Raw genomic sequence first — 23,186 nt, 5'->3', positions numbered from 1 at the left:
TATCGAAAAACGCTAGAAGTGCGATCGCTTATATACAGCTTGTTCAAGCGTCTACTTTACAGAGTATAATAAATACGAGAAACTAAACAGTTGCAATGAAACATAACTAAATTGCGTAATCAATGAGAAACCCAGTTATAAGGAATAAAACACCCTTTGAACATGAAAAGTTTGATAAGTTTTATTCAGACAAGCGATTACACGATTTGAACATGACAATTTCGATAAGTTTTATTCAGACAAGCGAACACACGTTTGAACATAAAAACTTCGTTAAGTCTTATTCAGACAAGGGAACACACGCTTTGAACATAAAAACTTCGATATGTTTTATTAAGTGACAAGCAGACACGCGCTTTGAATATGAAAACTTCGATTAGTTTTATTCAGACAAGCTGCCATGCTTCTTTTGCTCAAGCGTGTTCTAGCGTGTTCTAGTGTGTTCTAGCGTGTCTTTATCTCAAGCGTGTTCTAGTATGTTTTAGTGTGCTTTCTCGTACGCTAAGCGTGTTATGATGAGCTCACTAATCTAAACAAAAGGTTTAGAGTGTTAGATTCACTGAAACAAAATCTTGTGTTCTGTCTTTGTTGTACGAATTAAATATGCGCATAAAGCGTGTCTTAGGACACACTAAGCGTGCTATGTTAGCGTGTTGTGAGCGGGCTATCACCTTCTCCCCTGTTTTCCCGTGGAGGGTCACAATTACTAAGACAAAGCTTTACACCAATAAAATGTCCAGTTTCCTCACAACTCATTGGTTGAAAGTTGACAAAACTTAAATATACAAGTTATAAAAACAATACGGGAATTACTGATCTTATATGAGGCAGAGCTTTATACGAATAAAATGTCCAGTCTCCTCACAACTCATTGGTTGAAAGTTGATAAAACCTAAATATACAAGTTATAAAAACAAACGATCTTGAAACTGCAGTCAGGTAATCGCTCAGTGCTTGGAACTCTAGAAACTGTTGGTGTAGTTTTATATCTTAAAATGTGTATTTTCGCTATGTATATTTGCATCGAGCATATTGTTTCCTAGACTTTTTCTCTTTCTTTTCCTTTTTTAATTTTTCATTGAACACACTTTATAAGTGGAATCTGGCAAGAACTTTTCATGTGTGTGAATTAATACAATGAAGCATATTCTGCGTTCGGGAAGCCAGTCAGACCGGCATAGGTACAAGCAAATATTCACTGTCTTTGTTAATACAAATATTATTTAGTTTAATTTTAAAATATTTAGAGCATAACGCATAAGAAGCAATACATAATGTCAAACAGAAGTCTTTCCTTGACTTCTCTAAAGACGAGTTGATTCTTTTCGTTGAGAATTGTTTATGATGTTAAGGATACAAAGGTACTCGACTTCCTCCTTGAGATGATCAGTCACAATGTTTTCCGTACGTCGCGAAAGAACAGATAATCGCTTATCCATTTTAGCCAATCTTTCCTCCGTACACTGAATGATAGTCTGTGAATTTAAACAGTAAGGCTCTGCATCAGAACTGCACATATTCACGAAGGTGGAGTCGTCGCAAAATAACTTGAATTCATTTCTCATTTTCCTGTCCTGGAAAATTCCCATAAAGCGCTCACCAATGAAACGTGCCATCTCAAGCTCTTCCGCACTGTCTTCCGCGTATGTCTTGGCGTCAGTGTACGACTCGTTTAACACAGAAACCAACATGTTTATAAGGACTACAGTCATAGTTATATTGTATATGAAAACGAATGTGGGCCCAAGGAATTGGTTTTCACTACGAAGGTCATCGAGTGGAACAGCTTTTCCTAACAGGAATTCAAACTGCGAGATGACTGCTTGCACGAAGCTCGAGTAGACGAAGACGGAATGGCCGAAGAACTGCATTCCCGCCATAGCAAACGCATTAAATATGATCAGGAAGGAAACTACAAACGACAGTTGGATGCCCACGGACTGGCGGAATGAGGAAAACAAGAAAATCACATAAGGGTTAAAGCGGATGAGATTCAAAAGCTTTAACGTCACCATAAAGATAGCAACAGCGATTGAAGCATTTTCCCAGCTTGCCCAGTCTAAAGCTGAGTGAAAATGTACAATTTCATATGGATTGGCTTGAATGGCCTTGATGGTCTTTAAAACGTTCTTTGATCTCACCATGTAAAACACCACTGATGTTAGAGAAGAGATGATCATCAGAAAATCAACCATATTCCAGACAGACTTGAAAAATCCAAGGCGCTGTCGGTAAAGGCGGATTAACATCACGATAAAGTTAAAAAGCACCATAGCTATAAACAAAAACTGGCAAATGAGATAGAACATAAGAGCTCCCGATTCTGTACTGTATAACTCAAGTGTATCAACCCTCTTTGCAGTATAGGCAGCACCAGTAGCGAGCACTTCGTAAAAATACGTTGCGATGCTGATCAAGTTTGTATTTACGTTAAACACTACGAACTCTAGAATCACCGCTCGCGTCTGTCGATCGACCCATCCATGGCCAAGGGTTTCACTTAATACACCATGAGCAGTGTCTTCCTTGTACCCCATTACAGCAACATAACCGCCCCCTTCGTACGTAGTGTAAGGGGCCTTTATTGGGTCATTGCTTAGTTCCTCCGCTGTTTGGTAGCGCCATGGTTTCGGACACATTTTTAAGGCTTTGGGCCAGGACGTATTGTGAGGGAGTGGCCTCCACTCTGGAAGGCTCATCAGCGTCGTGTCTTCATCTTCAGGGGTATAGTCATTGTAGCAATCGGAGACTTTAATAAGCCTTGCTTTACAGCAACCTTAACATGAAAGTTAAACAGAAATAGCCATTAATAAATAAACATAGCTTAAGAAATGCTAGTATAACATGTTATGAATTGCAGGTTTCCAGAAAGCTAAATATTGATTTAATTGGAAAGTATAGCTAAGTTTCATTCTAATCCAATCGAAACATAGTTCTGTTTCAAACAACATGGCTGCCAACCAACCAACTAAATAACTCAACCCGTTGCTCGCTCGCTAAATTTATGGTTCGTTCATCTATTAATCCATCTGTCCGTTGTCGGTCGGTTGGTCAGTCTGTCGGTCAGTCATGCAGTCAATCAACAGGTGTACGCTTTTCTTTTTTTTTGGGGGAAAGGGAAGTCAGCGACAGTACACAGCTGGCTTTTCAAATTTAAATAATAATAAAAAAAATATTTGAAGCAGTCCTGGCAAATTATTTCCTTTTGAATTTAAATGTCAGCTTTAAATACTGACTAGGAGAAAACGCCTTTTAAAGCCGACTTCCGTTTCCATTTCCTTGGAGTATTAGGTCTTGCCCTCATATTAACTAAAAAACAAGGACAAGACGAAAATCATACACCCGTGATCATGATAATCTTGTGGCAGATAGCGATCACAGGAATTTGTCTCAACAGTGGAGTACAGTTGAATCCCGATAACTCGTACCCTCAGTAACTCGAACCTCCCGCTAACTCGAATCTTTTTAATTCCCCTTTTAGGTCACTAACTTACTAATTTTACCCTCAATAACTCGAACTCTCGATAATTCGAACCTTTTTTTATTTTCTTTGAATGGTCGGGTTATCGGGATTCAACTGTATTTTATTCTAAAGAATATCTCATTTAAAGCTTTGATCTCTCATCGTTGGAAATTTTAGTAAATGGGTTTTGCACTTAGGGTTAAAACGAATGGTAGATAAACTCATGTTCATAATTGTGTTTTGCCAAAAAGTTTGTAAAAAATGTTTAAAATAAATAAATCCATAAATGACCATATCTGTATGACGCTTAAAGCAAGTGCATTGATTTAATCAATTTTATTTAAGATTATAAAAAACAGCAAAGCACTGAAGAGATCCTACTTTTTTTGATCCTCAGCTGCCGCATCCAAGGCATGCCAATCAATATAGACATCTTGTTCCCGATATACACGTCTTTTTTATCTTTACGACCATTGTACCACGGTTGGCTGTAAATGTTGGGCAGGAACTCTTGCCTCAGCCATCCCCATAGCCTGTGTGAATCAGTAACCTGAAACAGGAAGACTTGTTTTAATTGTTTTGTTTTGTGCGTGTTTTTTTTTTCACTGTCAGATGCCGTTGTCGCCTGATGTATATTTGTCCTTTTTTGATTTGTCGAGAGACAACAACTTCACCAGTAAACAATTGCAGCTTGCTATTAACCTTGTTCAGACCGGCTTTTTTAACCCTCCTGATCTCTAGAGTATTAAAGCTGACTAACGACAATTTTACTTGCAGGATATATAGTTCGTTCAAAATCGATTCCTTTGGAGTTCTAAACATGACATAATGGCGTGAGATGACGTGAAAAATACATCGTTATCTTCGTTTCGTCATCTTCTACTTCTTGATATTTTTAAAACATTAGAAAACCACCAACCACCCTCGGACGTACAAGCAAACTCACACCCCCACCATCGTACAAGGGGGGGGGGGGGGGGGTGGATGGAACCCCTCCCCGTAGTTTTCGTTATATTAAGGCGTAGCGAGATTATTTTACACTGATAAGAAAGCCTTTAGCTTACTCTACAAGATGACATAATTTTAATTGACTGTGACGTCATATGACGTCATGTGACGTCATTTGAGCCGCCATCTTGGATCCGCCATCTTGGATTTCAACATTTTCTTAGAAAGTCACAAAATAACGGAAATTGATGCAAAATCAAGCCAGAATGCTTATGGAATGTAAAAATAAACAAATCTTGCACTTCTGTTTCAAAAAACTGGAAAAAATAAAGAAAAATGTTAAAAATGACGATTTTTGGCAAGACCTGCCTGTATTTATGACGTTGCCATGGCAACGTCAAATACCATGGACACATGGTTGACATATCAAAATTTCCGTAAAGGATGAATGAACAGCTACTGAAAGTTTCAGCATTGTAGATTAAATCCTCTTTTCAAAATTTGGAAAAAACCTTATGGGGGGGGGGGGGGTGGCATCCACCCCCCTCCTTGTACGTCCGAGGGTTAAAACAACAACAACAACGATATTGAAAACAGGGGTACCGTTTAGAACAAAAGCGTGTAAGTCACAGGGGCGGATCCAGGATTTTTCTTAGGAGGGGGTACACACTAAGGAATGGCGTAACTGCCTTTTTTGCAGAATGCTAGTTGTTTTAGAAAGCCGCATGTCATCTCAGGAGAGGGGGTACACACCCCCTGGACCTTCCCCCTAGATCTGCCATTGAATCGTGGGCAAATTTCACCTTCCTCGGCAGATCTTAATAGGGATGGACTGCTATTTTATGAACGCTTGATTTTAACATGACGCGGTCGATATCCCTGTTTCGTTTTATTCCCAATACTGTTAAAAACAGCTTCGCTTTAGTTATCACTACACCGGGAAATAGCGTAAAAAAGGTATTTTTTCGGCAGCTAGCCCTGCTAGAATGAAGCCCTGAGGTAGTAGTTTCAAAAGTATTTGTATAAGCTTATTTGTTTTACTTTCCGATGCCCAAGTGAAATGCGGCCAAATCGGACAAAAATGGTTTGCATATTCAAAGGCTTCTATATTAGAAAAAAAAAATGTAATTTAAGACTAATTTTACCTGACTTTCGTACTTCCTCACATGTATATTTTGAGCTTATTGTATCGCGATTTAATTAGAAAACCAAAATTTCACGATTTTTTAAAACTGACGATTAAAGACTGCTAAACGAGAGGTCATGATTTAGCCAATTTTCAAAAAGTCAAAATGCGTTCTTAGACATAGTTATCCCCCAAACGGTTTGATTAGATAAGTGCGTCCCTTTTTCGTCCGATTATGGCCGGTTAGAACTAAAAGTAGTTCTCACTAACATTGCCCCCGCTTTTGGCTAATCCTGCTTTGAATTTGATTTTGCAAATGTTGTCTTTTTGGGGGCTTGAATATGTGAAATTATCTTGAATGTTCCTGAAATTAATGCTAATTAGTGAAAAGTAAACAAAAGGAAACGATGAGATTAGTGTCTAGTGGTATCTATTTGAGTAGTAACTTTTCCCGGTGGAAGAAGTAAAGTCCTCTTTATTCATTTCTATGACGATCTTTTAGTAACAACAGTGGAACCTCGATATAACGAAGGGCCAAGGGACTGGCAAAATAGGTTCGCCATAACGGATTTCGTTATATCGAGGTACTTTCTCATATATTTTACTATAACTGGGACGAAAAATGTCGTTCGTTACATCGAGGACTTCATCTCGAGGTTCGTTATATCGAGGTTGCACTGAACTATACTGGAACAAATGAAGCTGACTAACTTTTTAAAGAAATTTTCTTGGCTTGGAAGCGAACTTCGTCTCGCCAACTCGGACTTGTCAAAGACGCGCAAAATTTTCTCACCTCTTTTGATGAAAACGTCTCGCGAGTTTCCGCACTCAATCCCTTTTGTAAAATCTTTTTTGCAATTGATCTCAGTTAATATTTACTTAAACTGATAATCTCTGGAGTGTGTTTTCGCAAAGAACTGGCAAATCTAAGTTGTAGCTGGGTAGTCTGTTGTGATTTGTGTTTGACAAATCGCTGTTTTAAAATGAGTCTTTCAATTCAGGGAACTTATCTTAAACATGAAACCCATCAAGCTTTGAACTGCAAATTTTTAGACGTTTGAGTCGCAAATCTTTAGCGTGTTGCTCGCAGTATGGCGGCGAAACACCCAAAACACCTTGCGTGCTTACCGCAAAATTAACCGAGACCACCGTGCGCGCCTAGTTTCGTCAAATCGGGATCGCCTCGCATACTACCATACATTTCTTGTATATTCCTTCATATAGTTTCTATTTTTCAATCCCTTATATATATATACACGCGGGGACTCCTATGATGCCTCCTCGGGTTTTGGCCTCTGGGCCAAAACCCTGCGGGGGCAAATAAACTACCTTAAAACAAAAACAACAACAACGATAGAACTTATACTTATATTTTTGTAACTCGTGCCCCAAAGTCTTCATTTCGATCGAATTTGACTAAATTCCATTTTTCGCTATTTCATGGTCTTATTCATAATAAGGTGGAGCAGTTCTTAAGCTATGCGATATCACTGAAACAATACCTACCAGATCAAACTTCATAAAGGGATTTATCATTGTTGTTGTCATCAGAAAACGATTTTCATTCTTGTTTCCGTAACACACGATTGCCAGGAAAAATACAAACGTCAAGTGAAGGACAATGTCTCTCATTACGACTGTCAGCTGCGCCTCTTTTTTTGTTCGCTTACGTATAGCTTCCAGTTTATCGCGTTTAAAGCGCTCTTTGGGATTATCACAGAGGAAATCAATGTCACTCTCTACATCTGCGTCACTCTCTGTATCCAAATCTTCACTTGTGTCTTTGTTTCTTGTCAAGAGCAGTGCAATTACAATAACGGCCAGCATAACTTTTGTCGGCTGTACTACGAAAATATCCTGACAAGATGAGATCAAAATGGAGGCGAGCCATTGCTCAGCAACTTCTTTGCCCCACATTAAGCTGTAAAATAAGGTGAACGCAGCAGCTGTCAATGTTGTCGCAAAACATAGAAACCAACCAATGTATACACAGAAATGAGGCAACGTACAACCCGTGTCCTTGATCTCATTTACAAATTGCTGGGCCTGATCATTTTCTTTATATTTGTCTCCCTTAGTACTTTTTGGTCTACTGGACTTGAACAGGAAGACAATCAAAATGTTGATCGGTGCAATTATTAGTCCGCTTTGCACCCCGATAACAATTTGTCTCCAAGAAAACTTGAATGGCCCAATTTGTATAGCTCCATCTGATTCGCCACCGATGTTATAGAACATTGCATTAGCAATCATAGCGCTGAAAAAGACGGAAAGACAGCACGAGGCTCTTTGTACACGTGTGAAGGTACTGCTGCAGGCTTTACCAAACACTGACATCCACAAGTGACTGTCGGCGATTTTTCTTCCAAAACGTGAACGCACCTGATCTGAGAATGAAGTGGTACTTCTGTTGTCAACAGTAACTTCTATCTCCCCATCATCTTTTTCCACTGCAAGCCATCGATTTATCGGGAACACCCACCGTTCCCCTGTCTGCCTGTCTTTGATTACTACTGTCTCTACAAACCAAGACGGATCTTCTCCCGAGTTATCGTGTGCTAAAGTAATTTCCGTTAAAGGTCCTAAAGATCTGTCTGTAACTATGACAAATCCATCGATTCCTCCTCGTGCAAAGATTTCACTCGATTCCCAGTCACTTCGAAGTGGAATTAAGTTAAGTTCACCCATTTCGCCATCAATGCTCATTGTTACGTTAGCTGTTGTTCCTGAATGTTTCCAAATGCCAGTGCTTATAACCATATCGTAAAAGTAAGCTCCTTCTTTGGCAACTCTTACACATTTTGGAGGACCAATCTACAATGTATAAATAATTGTTAGGGTATTGGAATTAATCCCTCGTGTACTTATCGCACACAGTTTTATATGGCCCTCGGAAACCTCTTTAATGTTTTAACTTTAAATAGGAGGGGGTCGGGGCTATAACTTAAATTCCAACCAACTATCCAATCAATGCAATGCAGTTTCGGTTACATTGTTTTGGCGAAGCCTTGAACAAAATGACGTCCCATACTTTAAGTTCGAAACTCGCGTTGATTAATACTTTTCGCCTTTCTTGTTTCGAACCACTTGGCATTGGCTTGTTCTTTCTCAGATAGCGGGCGGTTGAATGTTGTTCTAATGGATTTGCATTTTTTTCCCTCCTCAGCCTCGTTTTTTGAAACATTTCGCCGATTACTTTAAAGCAATTCATTCTTACATGCGTGAAACCGATCTCTGAGTTTATAGAGTGAAAATACCCCCCCCCCCCCCCCCCCCGCCCCCCTCTCCCAGAAATATGAAACCAGTTTCACCTTCCTTGAAGGTTTGAGAAATTATATTTCTACTGTATGCAATCGAACTTTTTACATTCTTCAACGAAACCCTGTTCGGCGTCGAGTTTGAGGAAGCAGAAAAATGTTTCGGGCCAACTCAGTGCATCCGGGAATAAGAGATTTAGATCGCTTCGATGGTGGCAATCGCCTGTTAAATCGATTGCCGTTGTACACGATCGTCCGGATAGAACCTAAAGCCATCCACGCGATCACGATCATCCTGGTCATTGTAGCAACTCATTAGCCTCAAAAATGATTCAAGTTGATCATCTCGATCACTTTCGTAACAAGTTGGATAACTGGGACGATTTTGTAAATCAGGCTTTACGGTAAGTTGAAAGTTTGAAAAAAAAGAACCGTCTTTGCTAAAAAAACTGCTGGGTTCGAACTTGTCCCATTCAGGAGAAAAATGCCACCTTTATCTAAACAAACCTTATTTTCATCTCTCTTATCAGCCCTCCTTGCGAAGATTACCGCAACAAAGTAAAGGAGAAAAGCACATGCAATTGTCACAAGTACTGAAATATTGCCAGTTTCACCAAGCCGCGTAAACTCAGTGAAAACTTTGTCAAAGTCAATAGGATTTGGTGCTTGGATGAAGTTTCCACCAAAGGAGGTCAAATGATTGCACAGACATTTAAGATGGGTGGTGTTGGAACTGGCATCAACCTACAACAGAAGGATTCATTGTCAGCTGCGGTTCGTACGTTATAATAAGTTCGATTAAAGCGTTTACCTTTGAGTTTGCGGCTGCACCTCGTTGAACTCTGGCTGCAGTCTAATTGTTAACAAAACGCGATATTGTTTTCAAGTTGCAAACAGGCAACGAAAACATGAGTCGTAAACGCAGTGTTTAGGAGTCAAACTGGCTATATCTATTCTTTTTAGAACTTGTTAAAGTTCCATCAGAACATAGAAAAATTTAAATAGTAAAGATCTTAAGTTAGTGACTTAAAATTTGTTCAATGGTTTCTCTCTCATCTAAAGCCTCATGATGCATGACAGCAAAACTATAGTTTAACTGAAAAAATACAATGACATTCAGGCAAAACAGCATAACTTACCCTGCAACCATCGGAGGTCCACTTGTCTTTGTCTTCAGACCAATACAGACAGCTTGACTGGGAAATACTGAAAGTGTAGTTGACATCTGTTGATGGGTCATACTTTGGAACATCCACACTAGTGACGCCTTTAGGTGGCGGATCTTTGACGCCAACACATGACCGTCTTTCACGACCGTGACCAAAACAAGACCTGCGCTTTCTAGAATGTTCAGTGACATTTTTAGCTCCTAGAAACAATAGACCGACATAAAGAAGACTTGGTTCAGGAGGCACTACTGTTACAGAACGCTCGTCTGGAACGCAGGATGTTGATTTGTTTTGCTTGACATCTGTTTGTCTTTTACATGTTGACGTAAATACTAGAGTAAAGTTATGGTCAGAGTCCTCGATCGTAGGTCTTGATCCGTTCTTAACAAACACTTTAATAACTGCGCCATCTTCCTGTGCACCGAGTTTTATAGAGACAGGGACATCTGCTAGTTCCGCGAAATAGCTACGGAAGGTCATTTTGTTTGGCTTTAGGAAATGATGCTCCGTTTCGTTACTCTTGTTTGTCTTAGAGCTTGAAATCGGAATAACAATCTCAATGTCACTATCAAGGTTTGATACACCAATCTTTATTCCATCGCCACTTTGAAGATCGAGACTGATCACACTTGATTTGATCTTCTTGCTACTGTTGTCCCAGGTGAAAGGATTGAAATGAATAGCCTGCATCTGAAAAGACACCATGGCCAATTTGTTATTTCAAAAACTGTTTTAGGGATTCGGAAGTGCAGCACTTTGGATTTGGCGAAATGGAATCTTACCGTAGACAGATCGATCGAAAAAGCCTCTATTTAACATGGTTATATGGACGGTTACCTTAAAATGCAATAACCTGACTGTAAGATTTTGTTTAGTTTTAGTTAAGTTTGATGACCACAGGTTGTGTACTTTTTTACTGGCCTAATGTGAAGTGATCGAGGGTAACACCATTCTATACAACACAACACCATATCACACTACACCATACGATTCGATTCGGCATGATACTACACGAAACTATTCGACACGACACGACCCCACACCACACAACACATACTATACGATAAGACACAATAGGATAACAAATTCAATTCAAGCTCTTTAACCTCTTACCTTTGCATTGACATTTCCACCACCAATATTTCCAAGGTTGCCTGGTAGCTTAAATCTTGAAGGTCCTTCTTCCATGTTGAGTCCCTTAATGTCGTCAGAGGAGACCTTCTTCAAAGCGATTGCCAACTCCGGTGTTCTGATAACAAGATCTTCAGACGGAACCAAGCGGGCGAAAAATGCATCACTCATACCATCCAATTTTTCTGCAGCTTCTTGAACCATCCCCTGCGGTAACAGCAAAAACGTCAGTTGAAATCATCCATAAAAGGAAATTAAAACTTTCGAGTCCCGGCGAATGGAAAATATGGGCAAATCGTCGCTACTTCGGGCAGCCTTTTGGTTAACGCATGCTAAAAACTTAGCTTTCCATTAATAAGACGCAACAATAATTCAAATTCTTTATGCAGAAAAATGTTTACTCCGGACCTTGCCTTATTATAGGTTTTGACTGTAACAAAACCGGTGTCTGTATAAGGATAATATTTTATGATATAATAATTTGTAGCGATCGCGATCGATGTATCGATGATTTCAAAGACGAAGTATGCTGGGGAAACAGGTTATTGATCAAGATTACATAAGCTCGTTAAAATAATTTTATAAATTATGGACTAGCCTGTGTACAGCCGTCCCGCTTCGCCTCCGCGATTTTTTTGAGCGGAGCGGGACGGCTGTACACAAAAATGCATAGTAATATGTTCGATTTGTGGCCCTTGCGCAAAGGAAGAAAAAGTATAACCCACTTTGATATGTATTCACTTTCTACGGATATGACTTCTTTAGGACTGTTAGTGCGACCAATTACGATTTACCTTTGGAGATGATTGGTTTTTCGCTGAGTCTTGACTGGAACCTGACGCAGACCGAAGAACGTTTGTCAGACAATCTGTTACACTTGTAGCTGATTCCTCCAACTCAGCAGAAAATGGCTGCTCTATGTCGTTAAGGTCGGATATTAGTAACTTTGTTTGGCTATCTGTAAAGTTCATTATCAAATCCTAGGGCAAAAAAGAAATATATATCAATCATATGAAGGGCCTTGATATGACGTGTTTTTCTTTGCTTTCCCTTGTGAACATGAAAGATAAGCGTTCTTTTTTCAGAGTATTGTATAAAATGATGAAAATGTGTACCATAATTCTTACCATTATGTTCTTACAGCTTGCACAAGTTTGATTTTGTTGGTTTTCAGTCACCAAGATCAACACCGTCATAATCGAGCGAGCCATCTGAAGGTTTTCCGGTGTGATGGAAGTGAGCTTCTTGACCAATGTGTTTGAGATCTGACCAAAGAAAAATACAAATCTATGATTTTGCAAAAAGAAATGGTGTTAAGATTAAACGCTATTACACCTGTCCTAAAGTTTGTTCTATACGATAAATATATTAATTTTAAGTTATAGGTCTTCAAAACACCTTTTCTGCAAATTCTAATAAAGTCGAACCCGTACACTTAAGGAGAAGGAAAGGACTTCTGTATTTAGGATGTATCCGTGTTACAGATGTAGAACTAATAGCAAAATTGTTCTTGTTAATGGACCAAGTAATAAGGAGGCGTTCGCATTATATAGGACTCGGTGAGTAAAGGTTCGACTGATGCTTAGACGTCGATGGACATGACCTTAGTTCTGTTTCAAATATCACTGCACGTACTAGTGTTTTTGTATCTTGGTCCAGTGTTCGTCCACAGTCCGTTTTCTCGTTGGCGGACGTTATAACTGTGCGAGCGAGCTGGACAGCTTGGCTGATATTGCCCCTCCTTAAAATTTTATCCAGCTCAGAGTCTTCTCCAATCACAAAGTTTGTTAACCTTTTGGCAACTTCTTGTATCTCAGAAAGACAAGGATCAAGCTCAGGAGATGGCTTGACCTGAGGAAGACAAAATTAAACAGTTAATAAGTTTGAGCCTTATTCCTCATTTAAGAGAGTAAAATGGTTTATTTTGTCCACAATATCTCACAGTGAGATGTATTGCAAATACTGTAGCCAAATTTATGTTTTATCATCATAACTTACTGTTACCTCCCATGCATATGTTTCTGAGTAGTATTTAAGTAAAAAAAGAAATGATTGATTTTTTTAAATAAAATAATACTGAATTGTCCAAGCCGGACGTTCAAAGCTTAATTATAAATTATAATGAAAACTGAGGTGGTCTCCTCTATAAGCCTGATGGTTTCTTGGGCCGGAGGTCTCCACGACCTATCTGAAATGTGTTTACCCCAGTTAAGTAGAGCACCATTATATTGCATTTTTTCTTTTAGGCTGTAATGCTGCACGTAAGTGCAATTTCCATCGAAAAGTGATAAAAAAAGTAGTAAAAACTGTATTATTAGTACAACAGAGGCAAACTTACAAATGCTTCCGCAATAAATTGATTACCTTAACAAACAATGTCTCTACAACAGCTACGCCAACAAAATTTTTGATAACGATGTTAATTTGTAACTGGTAATCATCTTCTGGCGATCCTACTGGTAAAACTGTGGATGCAGACTTTGGGGAGAGGCCATAAGATATTGGGTCTTCTCCAAGACGGAATTCATAACTTATTGGTGTACTTTTATCTTTCCATTCAAAGCATTCAAAGATAAACCGGGTCTCAAGTGAAACACCTTCCCTGACTGATGACGTGCAGTTGCCGCCGTGCGGCTTTCCAGCTGTCTCGAAATCGAGCATGGCAAAACCCTCGGTTCCTTCTGAAGGCGTCACAAAGAGCATCAATCTGTATGTAGCGTTAGATTGCAATGTGTTCTTCTTGATGATCATATTGGTCGCATTCACTGCGGTAGAGGTCATGTTATCTAAAATAGGTATATCTTCCCAGTCGTTTGTGTCGTTCATCTTTTTCAATCGCCATTTGTAAACTGAACCAATGCAAGGAGAATTGGCACATTCTGACGTCACTCGAAACTTGTTGGAAGCAGACACTATTGCGCCACAATCTACAAAGCATCTTGAGAAAGTGAAAGAGAAATGCGTAAAATTGGTTAGCTCATTGAAACTAAACTCCGGATTATATCAGAGTTGTTCTACCGACCGACAATTCGTGGCATAGTAAACGTGAAGAGTACAGAATATTTTTGAGGCAGTAAGCACTATTATCTCCCTGTATTATTGAATGGTAAGCTTAGAAATCATCATGCGATTTTAAGTAAGTTGGCGAAAAAAATAAACAAACAAACAAACAAAAACAAAACCTTTGATAGACAATACAGTATTTGCCACATGTCTTGGCAACAAATTAAGTTTACTTTCTTTCTTGGCGAAACGTACTTCACCTGAAAAATTCTTAGCTACATTTTTCGGGGTTGGCTGAAATTTTATTCATATTCCCTTACAGTTTATTCGAGGACATGGTGTTTGGCCATTACAATATTTACCTTAATGCCACCTGAGGTATATCTCCGGATACGATCTCAAATGATATTTCAGTATGGGAGCTTCTTTCACCTTTGGTAACGTTCAGCCTTAGAACATACGTCTTGTTGATTTCAAGTTGGCCAGGATCGATGCTAATAGATGTAGGTATGTAATAAGGCACCACTGGCACTCCATAAAAAGAACCGAAACAATCATCGCTCACTGAATCATTCTCTTCTGGATCAAGACAGGACCAGATGAAACTGAGCCCGGTGCGGTTTCCAGGGCCAATGTCTTCATCATAACTGAGTGAACCGTCCACAGTTGCAATTCCTACAGATCCCCAGCGCACACTGCTTCCACCGTCAATAACCGCTTTCACTGGAGCTGGCAAAAATTTAATAAAGCCATAGTTGAAGGATGTAAGTGTTTGCGGGGATTTTGGATCTCCGACTGTATACGCGGCGGTAAATTTGACTAAATAGAAACCAGTAGGTACGGATCTCCTTTTTATGGTCCACTCAGTTTTGCCTCGACTCATTACCACCCCCACTGCTGACTCCGTCAAGGTTTCTAGTTCCATTTCACTAATGACACTCCATTCCAAAACACTTTTCAGTATCCTAACATCACCTGGGAGCCCTGCAATGGTCGCTTGTAAGGTACTTCTGACAGTCCGCTTAACAATATTAGGGTGGTACTTATCCCTGGAAATGCCTTTGATTGTCACTGAGAAGTTTCCTGTTGATGGATTTCATTAGAGTGTTTAAGCATAAAATATCATTAACTAATAAATGAAAAAATAAAGTAATATTAACGTTCATCAATAATTAACGAATGTACTTCTACACTATCGTCACGTGAGGTCAGCCGTTTTTCTAATATGAAGTCATGATTGTAAATCACAACATTCCAATATTTTCAGACTAAAGAAAAGCATCAATCTGCTTGTAGACCCATTGAACCAAAATAAAATATTATCGCTGGAAGCGATCTTATGAAAATACCGCTCATGGAAACCAGGCTCCCATTCTTTACCGTGATATAAAAGAATAGCTGCCTGTGACGTGAGATCACTCCAAGCTAACTCAAACAGGCAGGATAAGCACAGTCAGAAAAATCAGCATTTGTTTTTAGAGTTCACAAGAAATTTATCGTCTACATAACTTGTAATTAGGATTTTTTTTTTCTTTTGCGCTCTAATATTCTATTTGCAGGGTCTCCAGACAAATGGCCCTGATAAGGGACAACAAACCCATCTTTTGTTAAAAAGACTAGTTCCAAATCAACTTTTCTCTGGTAAAGAAACAAAACCCGTTCACATAACTGTTACAAATCAAGAGCCTGAGTTTGCTTGTAGGGTGAAAAAACTGCTTGTGCCTTAGTCAGTTTGATCTACCACATGAAATGTCCAAAATGTTCAGTAAAAAAAGCAACGAAAATCAAGCAAGCAAGCAAAACAAACCAACAAAACAAACGATTTTTACAAAGAAATTAATACCTATGAAACTTTTTTTTAGCAGTAACGTAGATAGGGGAACAAAGTGACAGTTTGATTTCTTTCGATCGCCAGATTTTTATGTACTTTTTGTAACCAAATGACAAGCAGCTGTTAGTAGCTTTCCTTCATATGCGAACGCCTTTCAACAGATACGATTTGCAGCCATTATAAGCAACATGAAGCGAAAGTACTCTTGTGAAATCATGGGCACACAAACAATTATTTACGAAACATGTTGAAAAAAAAAAATATGCATGGCCACTCACCCATAGGTTCACACAACACCCCATCACCAGTAAAGTTTTTCCAACACTCACAGCTAAAGGAACCTGGACTGTTGTAACAATGTGCCATTACATGACAGTTGTGAGTTCCCGTGACACATTCATCTATATCTGTAGGGTAAAAAATACACGCTCTGTCACGCTCTGTCACGCTCTGTCCTTACTGACCTGGGTAAATTTAAAATTGGAGAAATTTGAAAACGCCGTATAAAATGTTTACAGTCCACATTACGCTTCATCGCACGCATTACGCTTCATCGCACGCAGAGTTACAACGGATGCACAGGTCTATTGTTAAGATAACTAAACCTTTTTTTGACAGAGAGTATTTGACTATTTGACGTCAGCGTTTTCAAAAAGTGCCGGTTTCGCCCGTTTTCGACGTCCACACTACACCACCTAGCCGGCGTTTTCAAATTTACCCACTTTGGAGAGCGTTTTTGAAAAGTACCGTTTTCGGTGACCGAAAACGCCGTTTCAGTGTGGGCCACTTCGGCTAAAAAAAATGCGTTTTCAAATTGGACAGGGCCTTAATTATACAGCACAGAAAAAAAAAACAAATCTCTCCAAGTCGGATGATAATACTTGGGGACTTTTGCATCACTTTCAACTGTCACGTGTCCTCTTCATTCAGGCAGTTGCAATACATGAATCAGGTTGTTTCTACCACGTCAGAAAAAGCCAGATTATCTTAATAATTCTGTGAAGGAATTAAAGGGCTAGCTCAATTTCCCTTGGCTCTGTAATATTACAGTATGCCAAAGACGACTAAGTCTTAAGTATCTAGGGCCACATTTAACGCAACCATCACTGTTTACTCAAAGAGATAGATATATTCAACCATCGACCAAAAATAACATGCCTTAACAAATAAAGGTTTACTAATATTACAAAAATAGTACATGCTTTCAAGACCAACCATACCAGAGCAGGCAAAGCCATCTCCTGAAAATCCTTGCAGACAAGTACAGTTGAAAGAACCAATTGTGTTGTTACATTGAGCGTTCATATCACAGTGACTCCCTTTCGGTTCGCATTCGTTTATATCTGTAGAGACATTATAGCCAAAACATCTTTAAATCCAAGAAAATATTTACTTGTAGCATGACTTCATATTTTACATGTGCAGTATATGTCTGGAGAAAGCTTGTCCTCCATCAGCTTATGCGAGAATCAGGGGTGCAGAGGTATCAAAAACTGTTATGGGTTGGAGCACTTTGCTGTTGATTAATCGCGAAAGGAGGACACAGAGAGGTCAGGTTTTTTCGAAGTTTCGTCTTCCTTTGCGCTGAAGGCGCGAGTGGCCATACCATTAATCTTAGTACCGTTTGGCCTTGGATTGCCCCATAAGGTCTTACACTTATGTATGACAACCTTTTATCCACCAAAATCGAGGTTAGCGTGAGACGACTTGTCGCTTTGTTCAAGGACAAAGTATTTTTTAATGTTGAGATGTGAACTTGTCAATAGGCTATAAGGAACAACTGTGAAATTCCTTAATCAGCTACAGCAAAGATAGGAAATAACTTGAGTTTAAAATGAATTGTAAGCTGTAGAAAAAGTCTTACATAAAAACGCAAGTACAGTACAAAGTGTTCTTGAAATGAGCAGCAAGAAGACGGTTATACAAGTAGCAGAATACAGTAGCAGAAGACGAGAAATAATAGGTACAGTGTTGCAGTGCTCCGTGGAATTGAAAAGGTCGATGAATTTGGAAGCGGCCTGGACAGTGACTGTGATTATAATAAAGAGTCGGATGAGTTATTTTTACACTTACCCGCATTCATGCAAGTACAAGATCGCCGGGAAGGCAAAGAATAGAGCTTTTAAATGCACGGAGGCGGCAAAATTATGTACAACAGGTAGGATGGTCATTTTTTTGTGTATAAGATATTTCAAGTACCGTAGAAATGTTAAAGACATTTTAAATTACAAGTACAAAACTTTGTTCTTAAAAGAATGATAATACATGCATAACCATAACATTGTGCTAAAGGTTTTAATTTTGAGCACAGAGAAATAAAAAAGTAAAGACTAAATGGTACACTTACCCTCGCATGGAAGGCCTGCAAAGCCTTCTTCGCATGTACATGTAGCTGAACCAGCGGTGCCTGAACACGCTTCATTCGTATCTGTAAACGTGTAAAGTTTTTTTTTTATTAAATTTGGAAAGGATAGACTAAACTAATCCTAAGCGCTAACTTGTGAAAGTGCATTGCTAAAAAAATTATAAATAAATCAGTCAATAAATCAATCAATCAATCAATCAATAAATAAATAAATAAATAAATAAATAAATAAATAAATAATGATGATGCTTATTACGACGACGACGACGACGACGACGACGACGACGACGACGACGACGACGACGACGACGACGACGACGACGATGATGATGATGATGATGATGATGATGATGATGATGATGATGAACAAACAAACACATGGTAAAATGATAAAATTACCGTGGGGAAAAACACACTTGATAAATTAACAATGGCTTGACTAGATGCATTTCTTCAAAAAAATGCCTTACCTTTACATAATAATACAATAATACACTTTATTTGTGTGTTCGCCTAGCCCACTTTAACCCGGGCAATTCTTGATTAGTTAGAAAAGGGTTTGGTGAAGAGACAAGCGATAATGGGAATTCTGCACACATATTGGATATGTTTGTCATGTATAGGTATGTTAATTAACGTCAGTTGTTACCTTACTGCAAAATTATAGAAGTTAGGTATTTCAAATGAAACACTACGCTTTCTCAACTCGAGTACTGTTTGGCTATGTATGTGTCTGAATTTAAAACAACGCTACCACATGCACACTTCCCAGCCAGGAACTGTACATCCCCCATATGTGATCAGCGAAATGTAAATTCTAGACTCGTTACTTAATCAAAAACAGCGACATTTTTGATGTCGTGGTAAAGTCATGGACCAGGAGGCGGACTTAAAAATCCATGCTTTTCTATGTTTCTTGATCCTTTTAAAAGTAGAGGTGTGTGACTGTGTGCGGATGTGGGGTAGGGAGGGGGAAAAGTACTGCTCCTCGGTTATCAGGTCTTATCATAGCTATCCAGAAACCGCCATCGAACGACTCTTATCATTACTTTTTTTTAGCAGTTTTTACAATTGCGGTACTTATAGCGGTCATGTTGTTGTTGTTGTTACAACCAGGCTTCAAGCAACTGAGTTTGACGCTTAGCAAACAAATCACTTGTTCATTTGATAAAACAGCTTACCGTTCACACCACAATAACGTTGTGGACAGCTACTTGGCTGTTTTAGCTTATAAACGTAGAATCCGCTGCAGTTGCGTATCTCAACCGTATATGACGTATAACAGCAACTTGAGCTCCAGTGCATACACGAACTTCTGGTTACCGTCTCGTAAGCGACAGTGGGATGATCGCCTCCGCTAATCCAGCCAGTCATATCAGCGCCGCAAGTTGATTGTGGAATGCAATAGGTAGCCATCATTGTTCCAGCGTCTCCAGTGAAGCGGTACCACTGATTACTGGTTATATTATCAGCGTCGCAATAGGTATTGACTTCATTATAGGTCCAATATCTACTGGAGTCGTTAAGTTCTTTGTATCCAGACGGTGTGCATTCCGCTGGCGGTATGCTTGGAACTATTTAGGAAAGCGTGATTAAAACGTTTCATATAAAAAAGAGAAGATGCCTATCAAAAGCGTTTACAATGTTTCATATAAAACAGGAAGAACGCTTCAACAATCATTTCTTCTTTTATGTTGCTCTCACTAGCAACGTCTACAACAAATGGTGTGGACAGAAGAGACGATAGCATAAGGACTAGGGCAACAAGAACTGAAAATCATTATTTTTATGTTGTTTTAACTGGGGATCAACGCGATGCAAACAAACATTAACTATCGTATTATCTCGATGAAATGCGGGGTTCCAAGTAGACTCCTGGTCTTGTTCGAGGTAAAACAAGCTGAAGGTATAATGGTCGGATATTTGACTGTCAAGAATGATTACAAACCGAGCTTAATAAACACTGGGCTTGAATAAACTGCAGGAGTGGAATAAACTACGGGCTCAATATGGCCGAGTTTTATGAGGAAAATATGGTATAACCGTAAACGTAAGCAATGGGAAACACGATAAACACGTGAACTTTGGTTCACATGATATTTTTTATTATTTTATAAAGTCACTCACCCACGTTTGTAACGCAGTACCCCAAATTGCAAGTAGGCGAGGGTGCCAGTTTGTAAACAAAGAAGTTTCCACAGTTTTTTACTTGAATCGTATTACTGTAGATACAACATCCTCCATTATCGCTGTAACACACTGTCCTCGTCGCTATCCCTTCAGCGGGTGTAGGGTGGATTCCGTTTAACCAGCCGGGTTTGGAAGTGCCGCATATAAATTGTTGCGGCTGCGGACAACTTTCCGGCAAGTAGGAAAATCCATCGTCACCAGTGAAGCGGTACCATTTAGTAGCAAGGTAACTGTCGCATAGACCGTGGTAGGGAGTACTTACATTTCTGTCTGCGGTATCAAGTGTCTTGTACGAGATGCAAATTTCTGCAATTTTAAAAATTGAAATGTTTGTAAATAATCATGTTAATCACAGGGTCACGCTGGGTTCAAAGAACACACAGGGAAGTTGGAACACTTTCTATTAATTAGACGACTGCATTAGGAAAAATATCCTTAATGACACTATTTAGGTATAACTAAAAAAGACGTTTTCAGCATAGCAGGAACTTATTTGCAGTAGCCATTTTCTGTGACATGACTGAAGTGGTATAAACTCAAATTTTCTGAATTCTCGTTTCATCAAATTAAAACATTGCTCTAAAACATACCTGGAGGTTGGTTTTTGAAGCGAAAGAGCGAGTGAAAGAAACCACGCTTGAACAATTTTAGCCATTTCGATACGCAGCATTTTACCCAACGCTAGGCTTTGAGCTGTTACGTGACGTAACGTGACACAGCTGATATAAAAACGAATTTCAATTGAATAGAATGAGTCTGGGGAGTCTTACACAGTAACCGAGTCTGGAAACACAAAACCCTTTCATGAGAGAACAAGTTGCACATGTTTGGAGAAGGCAAAAAAAAAAAAAAAAGATGAAAATGATCAGTACTTATCGGAAGCTTTTTCAGGGGAAAGGACTATGATTATAGCAAACCACGAAGGCCTTGTTACATTTCGGAACGAAGAACTGTTTAGCCTTAAGTAAATCAAATTTAGTAGACTCCCACATCCCAAAATTAAAGACAAAAATTGAAGAGAATGAGAACTTTATGGTGAAAGACCGTACAATAGTTGAAACACAATACCGAAGCGGAAGAAATGACTTCTTTATAAACGTCAATCTTCAAAACCTATTTTGTGACTGTCAACAGTCCAAGCAGACCCGCTCCCTACCCCGACGGAAAAATCCATAACCATACCCGGTGCTTATGATTATGTAAATAAACAAGACTAGAAATATTTGACTCACCCCTGCATGGAGCGCCTTGATAACCCTCTTCGCATGTACATTCATCTGAACCATCAGTTCCAGAACATGCATCAGTCTCATCTGTACATTTGAAGATGATTGTTTCATCAGATTTGGAAAATAAAGGCTGGGGCTTTAAGGGACTGTGTCTAGGCTGAGTAAGGTTTATTTTATTAAGTTTTGCCAAATACTCGCTATGAAACTTGATGTCTGCGAAGGAATTACTTCTATGGATCTAAATGACAAAACCATAGCTTCATTGCAACCACATGCGTCTCCCGGGCGTTATAATTTAAAGCAACAAGATCAATAAGTTAAGCTTGTGGAAATATTTTCAGTATAAAAATTAACGAAAGTAATATAAATGTTTGGCGTTAGTTCGTGCATACAAATACGTATACAATTATGCAGATAAGGTGACAAGTAGTTAAAGTGACGATTAGGAAACTTAACAAATCATTTTGCTGTGATTGAGTCTGATTGTGTATTGAGTGTTGGCTGAAGTTCCCTGATATATAACATTTCATATATCAGGCAGTCAAGATTAACTTTGAAAACTGTTCAGCCCAACACTTCAAAAACCTATATCGCAATCCGTTTCAATCTTCGTCGCTTTGGCCATCCGTACTATCTTTTGTATTTGGTGTGTTATTGAAATGTTCCTTCACTGTTTTAAGCAGTTATTTTTATATTTCAACGGATTTGATGGTCATTTCCCATGCCTAAATTTAGCTAAAATCTGTAACAAAGTCACTTTAACATGCAAGAGTTCAATGAGTTTAACAACAACAACAACAACGACAACAACAACAACAACAACGCAAACAAACAAACGAGTCAATAAACTTAGAATTTGAAGACTTGTTATGTGTAAAATAATGTTGCTTGATTTAAATGCAAAAATACCCGTGGTTATTAAGAGGTTCCTTCTTGACTACCAATTTGTTGCTAAGGAAAGGTTTCTGGCCGTCATATTTTCTAAACCAGACCCCCCACACATAAGCTTTTACACAGGTTTGTTCTATTGCCGGAAGCGTTTTTAAAGAGTATCAAATCACGGCCATATTTGACAACTCCCGTGAACAGAATAGAAAACACCCTAAAACTTAGAGGGCGTATAGATTTGACAAAATAAAATCGGTGCCAATAGATAAAGAACGTCCACATGCCTAGTGTTACGTATCATTTTATTTATGAAATCCGCGTTATTATTGAATCTGTTGAATGTTATGACGTAAGAAACACCCTTATTTACAGACTTTCTTCAAAATCGCTTCTTCTTTCGTGTAAATGGTAATTACATGTGCCGGATTTAAAAAGAAGTCTATGTTATCCCTGATTCTTAAATAACCGGAACTCGACATTCTTTCCTCCGACTTTAAAGTGTTTTAAATTCTTTTAAAATCAGTACGAAGTCCCAAGCACGTGCGCGACAGCGCAGAAGATCACTTTAAATTATTTTGCTTGAAGA

General features: G+C 38.9%; 1 protein-coding gene across 1 annotated transcript in view; it reads right to left on the bottom strand.

The window, feature by feature from the left end:
* Positions 1-205: 205 nt before the first annotated feature.
* Positions 206-23,186, bottom strand: part of LOC144636230 (polycystin family receptor for egg jelly-like) — a 29,167-nt gene continuing 6,186 nt past the window's right edge. Inside the window, exons 5-21 of the mRNA XM_078495386.1 lie at positions 21,716-21,796; positions 20,421-20,789; positions 19,475-19,867; positions 18,276-18,356; positions 17,149-17,271; positions 16,207-16,335; positions 14,460-15,180; positions 13,459-14,032; positions 12,730-12,945; positions 12,222-12,359; positions 11,889-12,074; positions 11,077-11,301; positions 9,934-10,653; positions 9,302-9,538; positions 7,044-8,351; positions 3,845-4,013; positions 206-2,776 (exon numbers count right to left, since the gene is read on the bottom strand). Of these exons, the coding sequence (XP_078351512.1) occupies positions 1,305-2,776; positions 3,845-4,013; positions 7,044-8,351; positions 9,302-9,538; positions 9,934-10,653; positions 11,077-11,301; positions 11,889-12,074; positions 12,222-12,359; positions 12,730-12,945; positions 13,459-14,032; positions 14,460-15,180; positions 16,207-16,335; positions 17,149-17,271; positions 18,276-18,356; positions 19,475-19,867; positions 20,421-20,789; positions 21,716-21,796 (7,142 nt within the window). The 3' untranslated portion in view covers positions 206-1,304. The remainder of the gene's footprint in view (positions 2,777-3,844; positions 4,014-7,043; positions 8,352-9,301; positions 9,539-9,933; positions 10,654-11,076; positions 11,302-11,888; positions 12,075-12,221; positions 12,360-12,729; positions 12,946-13,458; positions 14,033-14,459; positions 15,181-16,206; positions 16,336-17,148; positions 17,272-18,275; positions 18,357-19,474; positions 19,868-20,420; positions 20,790-21,715; positions 21,797-23,186) is intronic.

This window comes from Oculina patagonica, chromosome 13 (assembly GCF_052425735.1).
Source record: "Oculina patagonica isolate OP01 chromosome 13, crgOcupat, whole genome shotgun sequence".
Classification (NCBI taxonomy): domain Eukaryota; kingdom Metazoa; phylum Cnidaria; class Anthozoa; order Scleractinia; family Oculinidae; genus Oculina; species Oculina patagonica.
The sequence above is the reverse complement of the archived record's forward strand: the minus strand, read 5'-3'. Positions and strand labels throughout refer to the sequence as shown.